This window comes from Dysidea avara, chromosome 1 (genome assembly GCF_963678975.1).
Source record: "Dysidea avara chromosome 1, odDysAvar1.4, whole genome shotgun sequence".
NCBI classification, from domain to species: Eukaryota; Metazoa; Porifera; class Demospongiae; order Dictyoceratida; family Dysideidae; genus Dysidea; species Dysidea avara.
This window is the reverse complement of record NC_089272.1, coordinates 58,990,693-59,007,409: the sequence shown is the minus strand read 5'-3', so window position 1 is coordinate 59,007,409 and position 16,717 is coordinate 58,990,693. Positions and strand designations below refer to the sequence as shown.

The window sequence follows — 16,717 nt, the reverse complement described above, 5'->3', positions numbered from 1 at the left end:
AATGAAGTTACAGAGTACTACAGTGTTATAAAGCAAAGTGTAAATTGTGGGATTGAGATAGTCTAATAATGGAGAACATACTGTGGGGTAAAAAAGGTTCACAAAAATGTCGAAAAAAAATTACCAGGGTTCAAACCAGATATCTCTATACCAACACCCACATCCTTAACCACTGAACCACTGCTATCTTGGCTGTTTATCTCATTTAATTTATAAATGAATATTCTAGCTTATTTGTAAACATTTATAATTTTATAGTGCAAAAACAAAAAGAGCTGGATGGGCAGCGGTGGTGCAGTGGTAGGGTGTGATACTCCAAACCTAGAGGTTGAGCTAAAGATTGGCAGTTTCACCACCTTTTTGCTCTTTGTTTTCTTATACCTTTTCATGCATAAAAAAATTTCAATTTTTTTAAAAAACTGCAATGACTGGCTAAATATCAACAGCCTTTGTACAAGACACACTTAGCATGTGTATATAGCTATTGTAGAAATAGAATAGACTAATACTACATTACCATAGTCTCACTGGCCAGACTGCCTTTTCTCTTTGTTATAGGGTCAGGAGAAAAAAAGGATCTGGTCTCACATTCGTCTTGACACTACCTGGATAATTAAGTAGTGTTAACTAAGCGTTCTCAAAAAGTAGTCACTTACGTCTATGAATCATAAGTGCACATTTAAAAATTAATCAATGTCTAAAGTTACTTTGGCATCTACCAATGATTGAATCAGTTATAAGTGTTTATTGATTCACAGGTAAGCAAAGTTTTTGGTTATTGTTGTACTACGGTAGTTTTATCACAGTGGAGTTTAAGTGCATGGGGCATTACGATGTGATTTGTCAAGATGATTGTGGGATTCAAACCAGACCAGACCCTTTTTTCTCCCTACCCAATGACAAAGAGAAAAAAAGTGGTTTGGCCATGTGAGATTATGGGTTTTGCTCCATTAAAGTAGTCACAAAAGACAGCACTGTTTATAAATTGCACTGTGTATATTGATTTGTGTAGCAATTTATAAATTGTAGCACAATTTGTCAACTACTGTAAAAGCCACACATTTTATGAACTCCTGGGTTCTGGTCCATTGTACTGGTGGAAAATTCTGGGTTCAGTTTGTATCATAGCAAAATCACAAATTGTGCCTAACACTAGTATATTAAATTTGTGTCTGAATGTACCCCAGTATTTAATTATTACTGAAAAGTGAAGTGCCACTATTATGCTTCATTTTCAGCTATGTTCAGCCTATTACACAGTATTTTAAACAATGGACGGATCTCTACAATTAATCCAGTCACAATGGAAAACTCGGATGATTCCCATTACAAATGTAGCTAGCTGTGATATATAGAGAAGCCATCACAAAGTGCTACTACAAATTGACACCTTGCGCTGTCAGCAAAGATAAATGAAACACAAAGGAGGACACAGGTAAGTCCTCTCTAAAAGCTAAAGTGTAGGAGATCCTCTGCTATACACTACTCTCAAATGCATCTGCATGACTTTTATTAGAGTTCATGAGCTGACTGCTGTATTAGACTTTGAAAAGTGGAGCCATAGTAACTCAAAGTGGCATTAACTAGTATGTAGTAGCAACATATACCACATCGGTTATACTATCACTCAGGCACTTTTCTACTAGCGGCACATAATATTGCCCACCTGTCCCATGGTCTCAGATGCATTGTATCCACCACTTAGATATCGTGACCATATATATGACATTCTTTGTAATATTCTCACACGATGACTACAAGCACTGTGAAAAAGGTGGGATATAAGATGGTATTTCTAGTGGCTTATTGAATACAAATAAGCCTTAATATAAACCCTGTATTATACTCATGTTATACTTTAGTATAATGCATACTATACTATTACAGATATGGTTTCAGTTTATTTACCACATTACCTAAAATAGCTTATATCAAATATAATGCTCACACTATACCATCACATATATGATTTCAGTATGTTTAACACATTAACTAAAGCCTTACATGTGATTGTTAGTATACTACAGGTTATATCAAGCTTTTTTGTATTCAATAAGCCACTGGAAATACCATCTTATATCCCTCTTTTTTCACAGTGAAGTGCATACATAATCAAACTCCAGTAGCATCATGTTGCGGCTGCAGTATATGGATGCCCTGTGATGAATTCCAAGCAGTAGTGTGTCATTTGAGCATGAAAGGCTATTGTCTAAGCAACGCTAAGATTTCACATGCACACAACTTTGGCAAAAACTCACTTTTCATGACTTAAATTTATCACAATATCACAACATGGTTAGATCCCAGCTGTATAAAGTTACATAGGTTTTTATAAAAACCCATTTTGTATAGGCGACAGCCCAGTAAATTTGATGGAAACCACACTTGCAAAATTGCAGCAGTACTGTCCCCTACCACTCGCTGTACATGACTATGGATGCATTGGTGAAGAAGTGGGGCTACTCTATGATTTGGCTGATCCAAGCTTGTGCCAGTAATACTCTAGCAACACATGGCTAGTTACATAAATATGCAACACTGAATGTTGTTGGTGCAATTTATCTGTTTGTACTATCATTAGAGTCTACATAATTTGTGAACCCACAGGTACTTTTGTATAGTGCCCTCAAATTTCTCTGCTACCACAACACAGGGATTTAAGTATGTGGCTTGAAGTCCAAATTTAATATACACATAGCCAATGGTGGATTGCTCACCTTGCTATGTTTCAACACTGCTTTCCATAGATTTAGCCAAATCTTGAGTAGGTTTTGTTCCATGCTCCTTCATGATCTTTAGCATATCATAAAATACTTCCTTATACCCAGCTTTCAGAGGTCCTGAAATATTAGTAAGAAGCACTCTAACTTTTTCTGAGTTTGTTGCACAGGTTTTAATCTTTTCTTCTTCGTTTGTGGTAATATAGTTCTCGGTCACAAAATACTTTACAAGGTTATCAACATCTATCATTGTGTCCTGCAATTTTCCATGATTATTTTCAAGTACTTTCATCTCAGCATTAATGTCACTGATGTAACCTACAGTATAAAATATCTTCATTATACACAATGCATAAGATCAATTAGGTGATTTTTTTTCAATGTGCTTAAGGATAAGCATTTACACAGCTGTCAAAAAGTTGCACATTACTTTAAGATTACTTGTGGCCTGATTTTAGAAAACTTACTATTTGGTCATGTAAACAAACACCAACATGAGACTAATTATTATATATCTGGTTAACAATTTTTACCTTGAATTTGTCTTAATCTTGTCAGGTTTGCTTTTAGTGATGGACTTTTATAGGCATGTTAAAGCCCACACATAACTCTAGTGACCTTGGGAAGGCACTGCAGTGACTGCAGACATTATTATTGGCTTGACTTGGTTGGCCAAAATATGCACAGATAAAATTAATATACTTATGCATTTTGTACCATCGCATGCAGTGTGGAGCATACAGTGTGAAACTTGCCATTGCAACACATCCACTTTTGACCCAATGTAGTGTCTACCCAACCATCCCCATTTTCCACCCCTTTGTGAGGACTTGCAACACAGCAATACTTGTGAAAATATATCTAAAATGACAGAAAATTTTAGAAGCTGCTTTTTGTAATGTATGTATATAGGTAATGATTTTAAATTCCATGAATATCTACTGATTTACTACTGTTTTATAATATAAAAACACAATATATCTACAAATGTGACCGGATTTGCGAAAAGGGGTCTTCCACACACATCCAATTCTATAAATTTGGAGGACCATAACGTAGCAAACAAGCAACACATTAACCTGAAATTTTCTCCATCCACTAAGCTATGTTGGTGCTCACTACTGACTAAATTTTAAGTCAAAAGCCTTTTCCCATTTGAAGTTATGAGTTGTTAAAGTTGGTAAATTGGATGTGTGTGGAAGACCCCTTTTCGTAAATCCGGTCACAAATGTACATGTACATTATAACATTATGCTAAAAGGTAGGCTTTCCATCCCAAAATCTGGTAACATTTGGAAGTGTGATTATTGAATATCATAGATTCTGGTTAATAGGAGCATGGACTTATAATTTTGGAGGAATTATTTGTGACATTTACTATTCTTGTGAAGTGCATGTATTTGTGACAGCATTCACATACTGTAATTCACTATATTATTGTGCAAAAAATTTCATGATAAAAATTTTCATATAAAAATATTATTGTATGATTTATGTGAATGACTGCTCTATTAGAGTAGTTCAATCTTATGTAAAAATGTTCGTGTAAGAAATTTTTGTACAAGTTTTGCATCTACACCTGCAGCTATACTAGCAGACATTTAATTCTCCTACAGTACTTCAGTCTAGAGCCATGACTACAGTAACAATTAAAATATTATGTCCATAAATATAGCTGCAGGTGCAGATGACCTCCTTTGTTTCATAACTTTATATTTCTATTCCTGTTCAAAAAAGTTTTTTTTACAACTGCTTGTTTACTTGTTATGTAACATAATTTGTGATCCGATCTGACAATACCAGTCTTATAGCCTGTCAGATTTTAACTACTATTTTAAAGTTTGGAAGTTTACTAACTTTCTTATTGAACATAATAACTAAGTAACATTTTCATCACATATGTAAAATCCCTCTGAATTTAAAGAATTGCTATAGCTTACTAGTATTTTTAAAAAGTGCTAATTTAAAAATGAAGTAGTGATCTATGCAATAAAAAGTAGTGAAGCAAGAGATGAATGATGATATTATAGCATAGCTCGTTGGGAAGTTCCTACTTTGGCATTGAACAAAATAATTTTACAGCTAATGTACAAAAGTAGGGACTTCCCACCAAACTATACTGTAACACCATTCACTCAATTTTATCGCATAGATCCCTACTTCATTTTTAAATTAACAATATGCTAGTTTGTTTAGTTTTTTTGTTTAATACCATACCTGTTTCATTGCCAATATAAAGTCCCAATACCAGCAGTAAAATTAATCCCATCCAAAAACAGCTTATAGCTGTAAAAAAGTGCGCGTCCAAGTAAAGCAGAGTTAACTGCGACAAAAAGTAATGATATCATAATGCGGCCCTGTGCGAGGTGTGCAAGTTGTAAAATTAATATTAGCTAATCAGATAATACAATGTTATTGTTAAAGTGTTAATGAGAACTATGTGATGCTGCTAGTTTTTAAGTGTGTGAGCATCTTCATAAATGCCACATAAATTTAATTCTCAATAAAGCAATGTGTATAGATTCTCTGATAGTAATAAATAGTTTGAGTTTGGCCACCTTTCCTTTGTTCGTAGCATTGCTGTATACAGGAAAGGCGGCCAAACTCAAACTATTTATTACTATCAGAGAATCTATACACATTGCTTTATTGAGAATTAAATTTATGTGGCATTTATGAAGATGCTCACACACTTAAAAACTAGCAGCATCACATAGTTCTCATTAACACTTTAACAATAACATTGTATTATCTGATTAGCTAATATTAATTTTACAACTTGCACACCTCGCACATGACCACATTATGATATCATTACTTTTTGTCGCAGTTAACTCTGCTTTACTTGGACACACACTTTTTTTACAGCTATAAGCTGTTTTTGGATGGGATTTCAATACTTTTTGTTAGAATAAGCAATGTACTGTTGATAACAGTAGGTGAGTTTCCATGGTTTTGACAGAAACCCCAGATTACAGTGACAGAATATTAAAATATAACTGTAATTTTAGTGGCCAGGGCCACCCACATTGGGGGTAACTGGGGTATTTTACCCCCTACCACAGCCCGAAAGGGGCCACTTGAATACCTGTTTAAAGAAAGATCGATATACTCTAATAGAGCAGTCAGGATCTAGACCCTTCCTTGCCCCTGGGCCCCTCTTTAACTCTTTTCCCTGAGCCCTCTAATTTCTCTGGACGGCCCTGTTAGTGGCATGCAACTGCAGTCAACTAACACCCATTTTAACTAGTAAACCCTTAACAACACTTTACCTTTCATCTTGTACTGCATTGAAACGATCAAAATACTCTATTAGAGCAGTCACAAAACAGTTGTAACACAGCAATCAATATTTAGCATAGTTACAACTTCTGCTTAGCATCGGATTGTATAGTTTAAATTACTAGCTACTTACAGACTTTACAATATAAAAATATGGCACTTGTAGAAATGTGAAGCATTGTTGACTGGTACGTGTATAATGTGGTGACTTGAAATGCTAAAACAGTACGTAGCATGTCTTGTATGTACATGTAATTGTGTCCACACATCCACACATCTTAGAAATAAATATAATTGTATTCTCTATAAATAGTCAATTCCATTGTGCCACTGGGTCATAAGTTGGTTGAGTATGGATCATCCAGGGCACTTGAGTCACATTTTGTCCTGGCCAAGTGGATCTCATCCACTGACAGAATATACAGGATCAGATCACATGTATAAATTACGGTGGAACTTGTTTATTGCCACCTTCACTCATTCAGCAGGTAACAGTGTATAAATTCACAATTAGAATTGGCTTTTCAAGAGTGGTTGTCTTTCTATACTAGTGGCCATTAAGACAGGTTGTACTGATAGAGTGTACATACTGGAGATGCAACAATATTCTCCACTTAGTGTCGTTTGATAGTGATGCAATGGAGACTATGTATTATTGCATTTAAATACTATACTATTATATTGCAACTCTAGCACGTATTTATAACAGGAATGTTTGTTAACTGTTTAGACATACTGGAGCCACACCCACTCATCTGGATTCTACAAATGAAGTCATACCAACTTGTTGTCATCATACTTAATCGTTATTCCCATTGTGTTTGGATGAATATACATGCCGTCATGTGAGACTTGCTACCATGGCGGGCCACTGGAAAACATTTGCATAGCAGTTATATTACAGTCATTATTGTACAATTCTTACATTATTGTTGTGAAAAGTGTTTGGTATTCATGTGTCTCCTCTGTATGTTGTAATTACATGTGTAATTTTGTGTGGGGGTGCTATAAAATGCAATAATGCATGGTGACAATTGTATTATGTGATTTTGCACACTTCCTTTTAAGCTAGCTACATATGCACAGCTTGTGTCAACAACTGGTAACCGCAGCTGTACTCTTGTGTCATTTTTTAAGCCGTGCCCTTAGAGGACAAATTACGTGGGGGCAACTAATTTCAAAACGAAGGATGGTATGCAGCACCATAGATTATATCTATGGACTATAATCTATGGCAGCACACTTCTTGGTGGCTATATGTACTGATTAACTACATAGAGCGCCAGTTCATCAATACCCAGTGACCGCAGTTGTGCTCTGCGTCATTCTTTAAATTCCGAGTAAAATTCTTAGAGAGCAAATGACGTGGGGGCGACTAAATTCAAATTTCAAACTAGCCATTCTCGAAAACAAATGTTTCAATCTGAACGAAACTTTCAGACCAGTTTAAAGACACATTGCCCTACATGCCAAGCGAGTATTGCGGAAAACAACAATCTGGGATTTGTATTTGGCCTGTAGGTCGACTGAGGATGACTGAAACTTTGTTTGGTGCTGAAATCATGACCGTAGGGTAATCATGTATGGTAGCCAATGAAACTGCAATTACAACTTTTCACTGCTACCATTGGGACTTTTGTATGGGCAGTGAAACAGGTATGGTATTATAACTTGGAATAGCATGGGCAGCAGTGAAATTAGGTATAAATACCACTCTTGTTGCATTGAAAGTTGACATTTCAATACAACACTTGTAGTATTTATCCCAAATTTCACTGTTACCCATGCTATTACTAGTATGTATAGCACACCTAACTACAGTGCAACTTGTGACTGTTCTATTAGAATCTCATACATGCATGACTGTTGTATTAGTGTGACTGTTGTATTAGAGTATCTCGAGTCAGCCAATGGGTGTGCAGCTAGCCAGACCAATAAGGGGTGAGGTCATCTTGTTTACTGTTAAGTAAATAGCTAGGTGTGGTCTCTGAACTCTATCGCTTAGTCCACCTAGATCTTTATTTGATGGGTGTGGTCACAAACCTATCACAAACGGGATCCCAATTGCGAAGTTGCAGATAGGTCTGTCTAGCTAGTATACCTCTTATAGTAACTCCAGGATTGAAACACTTCTGAAATCCAACTCTGAAATATTTCTGTTGCATCTAAATATGTGACTGGATCTTGGAAAACCTACCTTTGGGCACAAGCAAACTTTTGGGAAAACTTAAATGAAAATTCTAAAAATTATGTTTTTTGTGCATTTGGATAAAGCAACTATTAAACCTTCTTGCTGTAAAGCTTCACACCCATAGCGTCTTTTTCCTAGGAGATATGGATGATTATATCAGGCCATGCAGTAATTTCACATGCGTGGGATAACAATTAACTAACAAATTGGGTGATTTGTTATGCCACTGGAATGGCTGAAACTTAGTCTTAGACAATGATACTTGGCATTTAATTGCAGAAAAGTACCAAGAATACTTCATTAATCTATCAGAAATGTCTTTTAAAGTATTTTAGATGGTAAGAATAGAATTATTGGTAAACAAAGTGATTTGTCACCATTTGTCACCCTTAATCACTCACAGAACTCAATACATTACCATAAAAGTTAGTTTGTATGTACAGGACAGAAAATTGGCCATATCTCAGGAATGCTTAAAGATAATTTTAACACAAGGCAGATGAGCACCCAGTACCTTATTTAGTTATAAAGCAGAAAATTGACCAATGTGCCAAAAAGGTAGGTTTTCCAAGATCAGGTCACATAATTACACTGTTGAAAGAAAGTGCTGATACGGAAAATTAATGCCTTGATATGGTTTTGTTGGATGAAGAAGACAAGCAGCCTGATAGAAGATAAAAGAATAGACTAGGCGCAGAGGACCGGACTTTGTAAAATGTGGTATACGGAATAGCGGGATAACGGAATAAGCAAACTTATCTTATGCAGATTATGCAAATAGTTATATACCTACACTGTAGTAATTATTTACCTTGTAACAGCTTTACATGGCATGCCACAGCAACGGATAAACAGCAGCTGGGAAAGCATTAAATAGGATGACAACGAATCATCCTAGAGGAATTTACCTTCACTAAACTTACTTACTTACACTCTTTGGTTCAAACATGAAGCATCTTGAAATCCATTTTAAGGACAAACGCAGCCACTTACTTAATTGTGTGACTCTAATAAATTTGAATGTTAAAGCCAGTTAGTTCATCTTAAGAATAGAACTAGGTCTTAGTTTTGTAGCAATATCAATTTAGGAGTGTAGGTAAGTACGTTTAGTTAAGGTAGATCTTTTAAGGAGGATTGGTTGTGTGTTTGTCTTATTGTAATGCTTGTCCAGCTGCTGTTTATCCATAGATTAATGACCCCCAGGTACCTGGGGTTTATAAATCTATGGTTTATCCATCACCATGGCATGCCATGCAGAGCTGTTGCAAGGTAACAAAAGTATAATTACTTTTCATAGAAACTTGTTGGAAGGGTTTCAGATGAAGAAATTTTGAACTTCCATCAATTAATACTGCAAAGCTAGCATGGAGGAAAAGCAAAGCTGGTTTTTGGGTGATATTTTTTTTAGGCAGGAAGCTTAAACATCCACAATTCCTACACTATGCAGTACTTACCATGTAATTAGGGGAGAGACTATTATGCTTTTAAAATTTCCAATTATTCTCTCTGGAAATTCTTTTTTATTCACCTATTATTCCCAAAACTATTCCTGAAAGTTTGTTCTAAACATAAGCATATTAGTGAGGGTTTTATATATATGGCCGCACTGTATGCACTGTAGATTGCACTGTATGCAAACTGTTTAGAATAGTTCTTTTGAATGTGTAAGACACCTTTGTAAATAGTTAGTTGGAATTCTGTTGTTTTTTTCATGCTGGTTTTTACCTACAGTAAGTTTTGACTTTGTTGTTTGAGAAGTCTCAGATCTTTTCCAGACTTATTGTGTGTAAACAAAAATTCACCCCAAAAACACCTTTGTTGTAAAAAAGGCGCATCCAAGAAACTACAAGTACCCATATCCCATGATCCCTAATATACAGTACTACCATACTGTATGATTAAAGAATGAATGTTGGTATATATACGACTAAATGCAATTAACAAAAGTTTAACATTGAATCTTTATCTTTCAGCTGCGTTCTACATTCACTTTTGCTGCATCCTAAATTGATTTCTTTTAACTCTAAGTGGCTGATAATTTGGCCAAAAAGGACCTAGTTAAGGCAGCCAAAACTTGGATAATTATCTAGTTAGTTGTATTAAGATTGATTGGGGCCACTCCAGATATCACCTCTTTAAGTTGCCAGTTATTTTTACTTTCATGAGGTCTTTCTCTATAACTGAGCTGTTTTTATATTGGAGATTTGGGTTTTTCTGGCCAAAATACTCATCCAAAACCAGCTTCACAATACCATCCTGACACGTTGGCAGTATTGATTAGGTATAGCCAAGCCCAAAAGCGCCTTCAGTACGACCCTAAAGGCTCCCAATAAATTGTTATGAAATTAAATTAAAAAAAATATTCAATGGAATTTTCTACTAACTGTTGCCTGCCTGCCTGCCTGCCTGCCTGCCTGCCTGCCTGCCTGCCTGCCTGCCTGCCTGCCTGCCTGCCTGCCTGCCTGCCTGCCTGCCTGCCTGCCTGCCTGCCTGCCTGCCTGCCTGCCTGCCTGCCTGCCTGCCTGCCTGCCTGCCTGCCTGCCTGCCTGCCTGCCTGCCTGCCTGCCTGCCTGCCTGCCTGCCTGCCTGCCTGCCTGCCTGCCTGCCTGCCTGCCTGCCTGCCTGCCTGCCTGCCTGCCTGCCTGCCTGCCTGCCTGCCTGCCTGCCTGCCTGCCTGCCTGCCTGCCTGCCTGCCTGCCTGCCTGCCTGCCTGCCTGCCTGCCTGCCTGCCTGCCTGCCTGCCTGCCTGCCTGCCTGCCTGCCTGCCTGCCTGCCTGCCTGCCTGCCTGCCTGCCTGCCTGCCTGCCTGCCTGCCTGCCTGCCTGCCTGCCTGCCTGCCTGCCTGCCTGCCTGCCTGCCTGCCTGCCTGCCTGCCTGCCTGCCTGCCTGCCTGCCTGCCTGCCTGCCTGATGCCTTCAGGCAAGCGTAACTCGATAACGGCTAAGGCTATGGGCTTGATTTTTTCACTGTTCAACATTGCTTTGTCCTGAGACGTCCCTTTTGGCATACCACAGTACGTACAATGCATGCATCATGGACTTGCCTTTGTCCTCCTTTGTGTCCCATTCCTTTTTGCTGACAGCCCAAGGTGTCAATTCATGGTAGCGTGATCCATGGCATCTCTACAGTATGTTTATAAATGGGAATCGTCTGTATTATTTTTCCGTGGTGACTAGATTGATTGCAGCTTTGATTTTAGCACTGTTCTTTGTTTGTAACGCTGTGTAACAGGCTGAACATGGCTGAAAGCGAAGCATAGTGACCGCTGCACTTTTGAGGTTGGGGTGCGTGAATTGTCATATTTTCGTGGTGACTGGATTGGACTGGATTGATTACAGAGACACTTCTGCTGTTTTTTTTGGGTGTAACGGGCTGAACATAGTTGAAAGCGAAGCATAATGGCCACTGCACTTTCGAAGCAGCTGTGTTTAATTCCCCTGATGCTGAAGCAGTTATACAAGTTGATGCCACTAATGCTTTTAATTCCTTGGTCATCAGTGTCTTTCCAATCTCTTGATGATGTTCTTAATTAGTACTTGTTTTCTGCCTGCTGCTACTGGTAATCCAGCCTTTGGTCCCTTAGAAAGAGAGTTGTTATCTTTACTCGCTCGTTTGGGTGGTTTGGGTATCATAGTCCCTTCTACCCTTTTTTCCTCATCGTTTTCTACTTCCCAGAATATTACAACCCCTCTTGTTGACCAGCTGCTGAAGCAATGTTCATCTTGTTCCCTCGATATTTATGATCATATGTTTCAGTGCAAGCGTGATGCAAGGTCTTCTCGCCATGATGCCTTGAATGCTCTAGCTAAGTCTTCTCTTGATTGCCTCTCACCTTCTTTATGATGTGTTTTTGAGGCTGCTTCTGAATGCGGTACGTCGGGTTGCTTAACTACTCTCCCCATTGATGATCATGGATTCGCTATGTTCAAGGGTGAGTTTAGGGATGCTCTTTGTCTACGTTTTGGTTGACAGGTTCCCAACCTGCCTCAGACTTGTGTGTGTGACAAATCTTTTACTGTTCAACATGCATTCAGCTGCTCTTGTGGTGGTTTTCCATCTATTCGCCAAATGAATTACATAATCTAACAGCTGAACTTCTTAGTGAGGTATGCACTGATGATGGCATTGAGCCTGCTCTCCAGCCTTTGGACAGCAAGCCTCTATGGTATGCCACTGCTAATTGGGAGGATGGTGCACGACTTGATGTTGTAGCCCGGGACTTTTGGGGTCTGAATAGGTGGCATGCGTTTTTTGACATTAGGGTGTTTAACCCATTTGCAAGCTCCTATTCACATTCTCCATTGTCCCGGTGCTTTGTAACTAATGAGCAAGAGAAGAGATGTGCTTATGATGAGAGGGTGAGAGAGATTGAGAGGGCTTGCTTTTCTCCTCTGGTTTTTCTGCTTGTGGAGGTATGGGACCGACTGCAACCACAGTATAAGAAACTTGCTTCCATGTTGACTGACAAGTTTATAGTCGGTGTTTGTACTGGATGAGATGCAGACTTTGCTTCTCTTTATTAAGATCAACCATTATGTGTTTGAGGGGTCATCGCTCTACTGTATGTCATCCAACATCTGCCAGTATTGATCTGGCCTATTCTGAGGGCAGGCTTGATGCCGATGCCCTTGCATAGCTTTGTTTCTTAATAGTGGCTGGTGTTATCCAGCTGTACAGCACAGCACTTGACAGCCAGTGCTGGGGGTGGTGGTAAGGGAATTCCATCTAGCCCAGGAGAAAAAAACAAACAAAAAAACAAACTTACCGCCCACAAGGTGATCGAGTGTTAAATGTAACTTATGAAGTTTATTTTCTTGAGTCGATCACACTGAATCTTCATATGGCAGTACAGTGGCATGCCTGTCTATACTTTTTTCTTTGTCAGTCAAGTAGATCCGCTGTCACATGCTTAAAGTTTTGCTAGCAAGATAAGTTATGAAATGGAATTTCATGCAATACGTGGCATTTGAATTTTGTCGGCTGAAGTGAGTAACACGCCATACTATCAGTGTGCTAGGACCGCAGCATAGGCTGTGGCAAACGTGATTATCTGTGATAGTTTACACTAAAATATTCACAATATAGTTCTACCAGATTGTGGATAAATTTGTTGGAGTACAGTTGTGGCACGTACAATTATGCTCGATGAATATACCTCCATTGATAAGTCCTAACTGATAGCAATCAGTAATGAAATAGTTACACAGCTAGTTATGTAAGCTGTAATAATACAACACCGTATGTTGACTAGCCCATCATAGGATCATTAGCCTTTTTTGCAAGTATGAACGATTTTGAGTGTTTTGTCGGGGGCATGCCTGCCCCTCCATCACCTTCTGGATAGTTATGCCCAACTCTTGTTTCATTAATTTTTATTGCTTGAATCCCTACTTCATATACTAGTAATAACTAACATACACTTTACCTTAAATAAGACTTATCATACTTGCTTGAATCCTGTAAATTAAGTTACACTGATGATTATGTATTTCATACTTGTAATACTCTAACAACACATGGCCAGTAACATAATTATGTCAGCACTGGAGCAATTAATTTGTTTGTACCTACAGTATAATTGTACATCTGTTGTTGTTTCTTACAGCTACAATGGTATAAATACTGGGCCTTAATAAGTTAGGTTTCCAATCCCCAGGGTCTAGGTAATTTAATCCTCAGGTCCTTTAGTAGTGCCACTGTAGAACTACAACACTGGTCCTTGACATCGCAACTTTGATAGACCCAATTTAGAGTCCATCATAAAATTGTTTGTTTACCTTGTTTTGTTTCAATATTGCTAGCAATTGATGTAGTAGAAAATTCCATTTGTTTAGCTAATTCTCGAGTAGGTTTTGTTCCATGCTCCTTCATGATCTTCAGCATCACACAAAATCCATCTTTATTCCTGGCTTGCAAAGGACAAGAGATATAAGAGAGGAGCGTTCTAACTTTTTCTGATTTTGTATCACATTTTGTAATCTTTTCTTCCTCTTCAGTTGTAATAGTCTTCTCTGTCACAAAATACTTTAGAAGGACATCAATGTCTGTCATTGTGTTACACAAGTTTCCATAATTTTTTTCAAATACTGTCAATTCAGTGGCACTAATGTCACTGGTGTCAACTGCAATACAAAAAAGTCAGTATTACACACAATATCATAATGGTAGCCCAAAAATGCCTTCAAATTGACCCAAAATATTTCTGTCAAGTCGCTACAGAATTTTATTATTTTTATTCCACAGAATTTTCTACTACCTTCCTGGTGTGTTTAGCCAAGCACAGCAGAAACCTGGGTACAGTAACAGCCCTACTTTATTTGCAAAACATTTCAATTTTACTTAAGAAGAAATTTTTGGCATATTGATAAACATACAATGCATGTACTACTGTCTACACGTTACACAACATTATGCAATAATAGTATTGCATAACATGTATGCCCAGACACATGTTGAAGTGCTGAGTGAGCTGTCCATTATCATCAGAGACAAGTGTTTGTTTCAGCAAAGTTAACTTAACTACTTGTGTTTCTGAACGTTTGCTGTGACCAACACTGTTCACTACAGGTAAAGATATAGACTTAGAAGTTCCACTCTTAATGGTAGACTCCCCAGCAATGTTTCACTGTTAAATCTTACCGTTTCTTTAGAAATGCAATTGATTCAGAAGCCTTTAACAGCTGCTGTAATAGCTTTAGAAGACAAAGACAATAACTATTTTTATAGGCACCTATCACAGAAAAACCCTTTTCAGGGTGATTTGCTTTTAGCTGAACTCTCTACAGGATGACTTGAAATGTATTATAGTTGAACTCTCTATAGGGTGCCTTGTTTCTAGCTGATCTTTCTGTAGGGTGACTTTTTCTAGCTGAACTCTCTACTGAGTGATTTGTTTCTAGCTGAACTCTCTACTGGGTGACTACTTTCTAGCTGAACTCTCTACAGGGTGATTTGTTTCTAACTGATCTCTCTATAGGGTGACTTGTTTCTAACTGAACTCTCTACAGGGTGACTCATTTCTAGCTGGTCTCTCTATTGAGTGACCTGTTTTTAGCTGAGCTCTGCAGGGTGACTTGAAATGTAGTTGAACTCTCTACAGCCAGTTTTCGCTCAGCGGGTCACATACATATGACAATATTCACCCAATGCTAGAGCCTTTTCCAAAACATCACTTGATCAAAATTTTAGGTGGGTCCGAAGGAAATTATGAGAGAGGCATGCTTTAAGATCAATCAATTTCCACAGAATATTGAGCTGTGAGTAACAGCATGGATTATTTTGTTGGCAGCTGAATGGCCTAAAATGCTATATGAAACTTGGCACCAGTCAGGTTGATGAATTCAGTGAAAGATGAATTGGCAGCTGAATTCAGTGAAAGATGAATTGGCAGCTGAATTAAGTCTCAAGAGTCTGGCTGTATTATAAAGAGTTGTGTTCAAACACAGATGAGTTAAAACAAAACAAGACACATGGGAAATGTAATTATATAGTCAGCTGTCATGTAATGCTGTTTCTAGCTTCTATATCATTTATGCAGATTAAGAAGTAGTTGGCATAGTATCAACTTGTTAGATATACACAGGAGTAGATCTAGGATATTTTGAAATGTGGGGGGAGGCTAAGCTGTTCAGGGACATAGGCAACTAGCCAGACATTAGAAGATACCAAGCCTTCTCACAAGGCACTAGTGGAAAGATTCATGTAGTATTCATGGTCAAATTAGCTATTTGGAACAATGACCATACTACCATGCAAAACACGCCAACCTACCATCTAAAGGTGAATCTGAGAGTGTTTTTAGCAGTTTTTCAGTTGAAAATAATGGAATTTCAATTTATATCATTAAATTTTACTTTTCCATTAAATCAAGACTGATCGCAATATGTGTTGAGTAGCTATCTTGCATGCATGATAATCTTTTCATTTGTAGCTACCAAGCATTTAGGTATAGCTAGCTATATACCATAATGCATCAGCTCCTCTTAGCCATGCTCTAATCAGCTAAATCTGTGAGGCAGAAACATGTACTGTATAGCTAAGTAGTAGTGGTGTTGAATGTCAGAATTATTAGTATGCATGCTCCTTAGCTTAGTGATACTTTGTTAGCCTAACACCAATACAGTGCACTAAAAATCAGAATGCAGTGAAGGGTACTTGTAACTATTAGCTAGTACACTGGCAGTCCTTAGCAAAATGCAATTTATGGGCTTTCTGGATTTGCTGTCGTGATAGTTAACTTATTTCAGGTTATGAAGACTGATCTCTAGCTACAGTAGCTACAAATGTCAGCACCATAACCCACAGCATGTGGTCATATCAGAAGGTAACTGATACAGATTTTACATTCATAGACAAAACTGGATGAATATGATATAGCTGCCTTATGAGACTATAAATTACCAGTTTGCTAAATGGCTAAGTTGGTGGCTACATAATATCTAATCCAAAACAGCCAAGCTGTAAAAAAAGAGTGCGGCCCTCAAAAAGGCTATGGTGAAAAAAGATGTGAAATCCAAGGTGGCGG

At 38.0% G+C, this 16,717-nt stretch overlaps 1 protein-coding gene and 1 long non-coding RNA gene across 2 annotated transcripts in view; one reads left to right on the top strand and one right to left on the bottom strand.

The window, feature by feature from the left end:
* LOC136238102 (uncharacterized) overlaps positions 1-16,717 on the bottom strand; it is a 123,531-nt gene that overhangs the window by 17,752 nt on the left and 89,062 nt on the right. Inside the window, exons 13-14 of the mRNA XM_066028434.1 lie at positions 13,971-14,315; positions 2,718-3,038 (exon numbers count right to left, since the gene is read on the bottom strand). Of these exons, the coding sequence (XP_065884506.1) occupies positions 2,722-3,038; positions 13,971-14,315 (662 nt within the window). The 3' untranslated portion in view covers positions 2,718-2,721. The remainder of the gene's footprint in view (positions 1-2,717; positions 3,039-13,970; positions 14,316-16,717) is intronic.
* On the top strand, positions 6,036-6,963 carry LOC136251265 (uncharacterized). The gene is made up of 2 exons (XR_010698992.1): positions 6,036-6,227; positions 6,733-6,963. It is a non-coding gene; the product is annotated as an uncharacterized lncRNA (long non-coding RNA).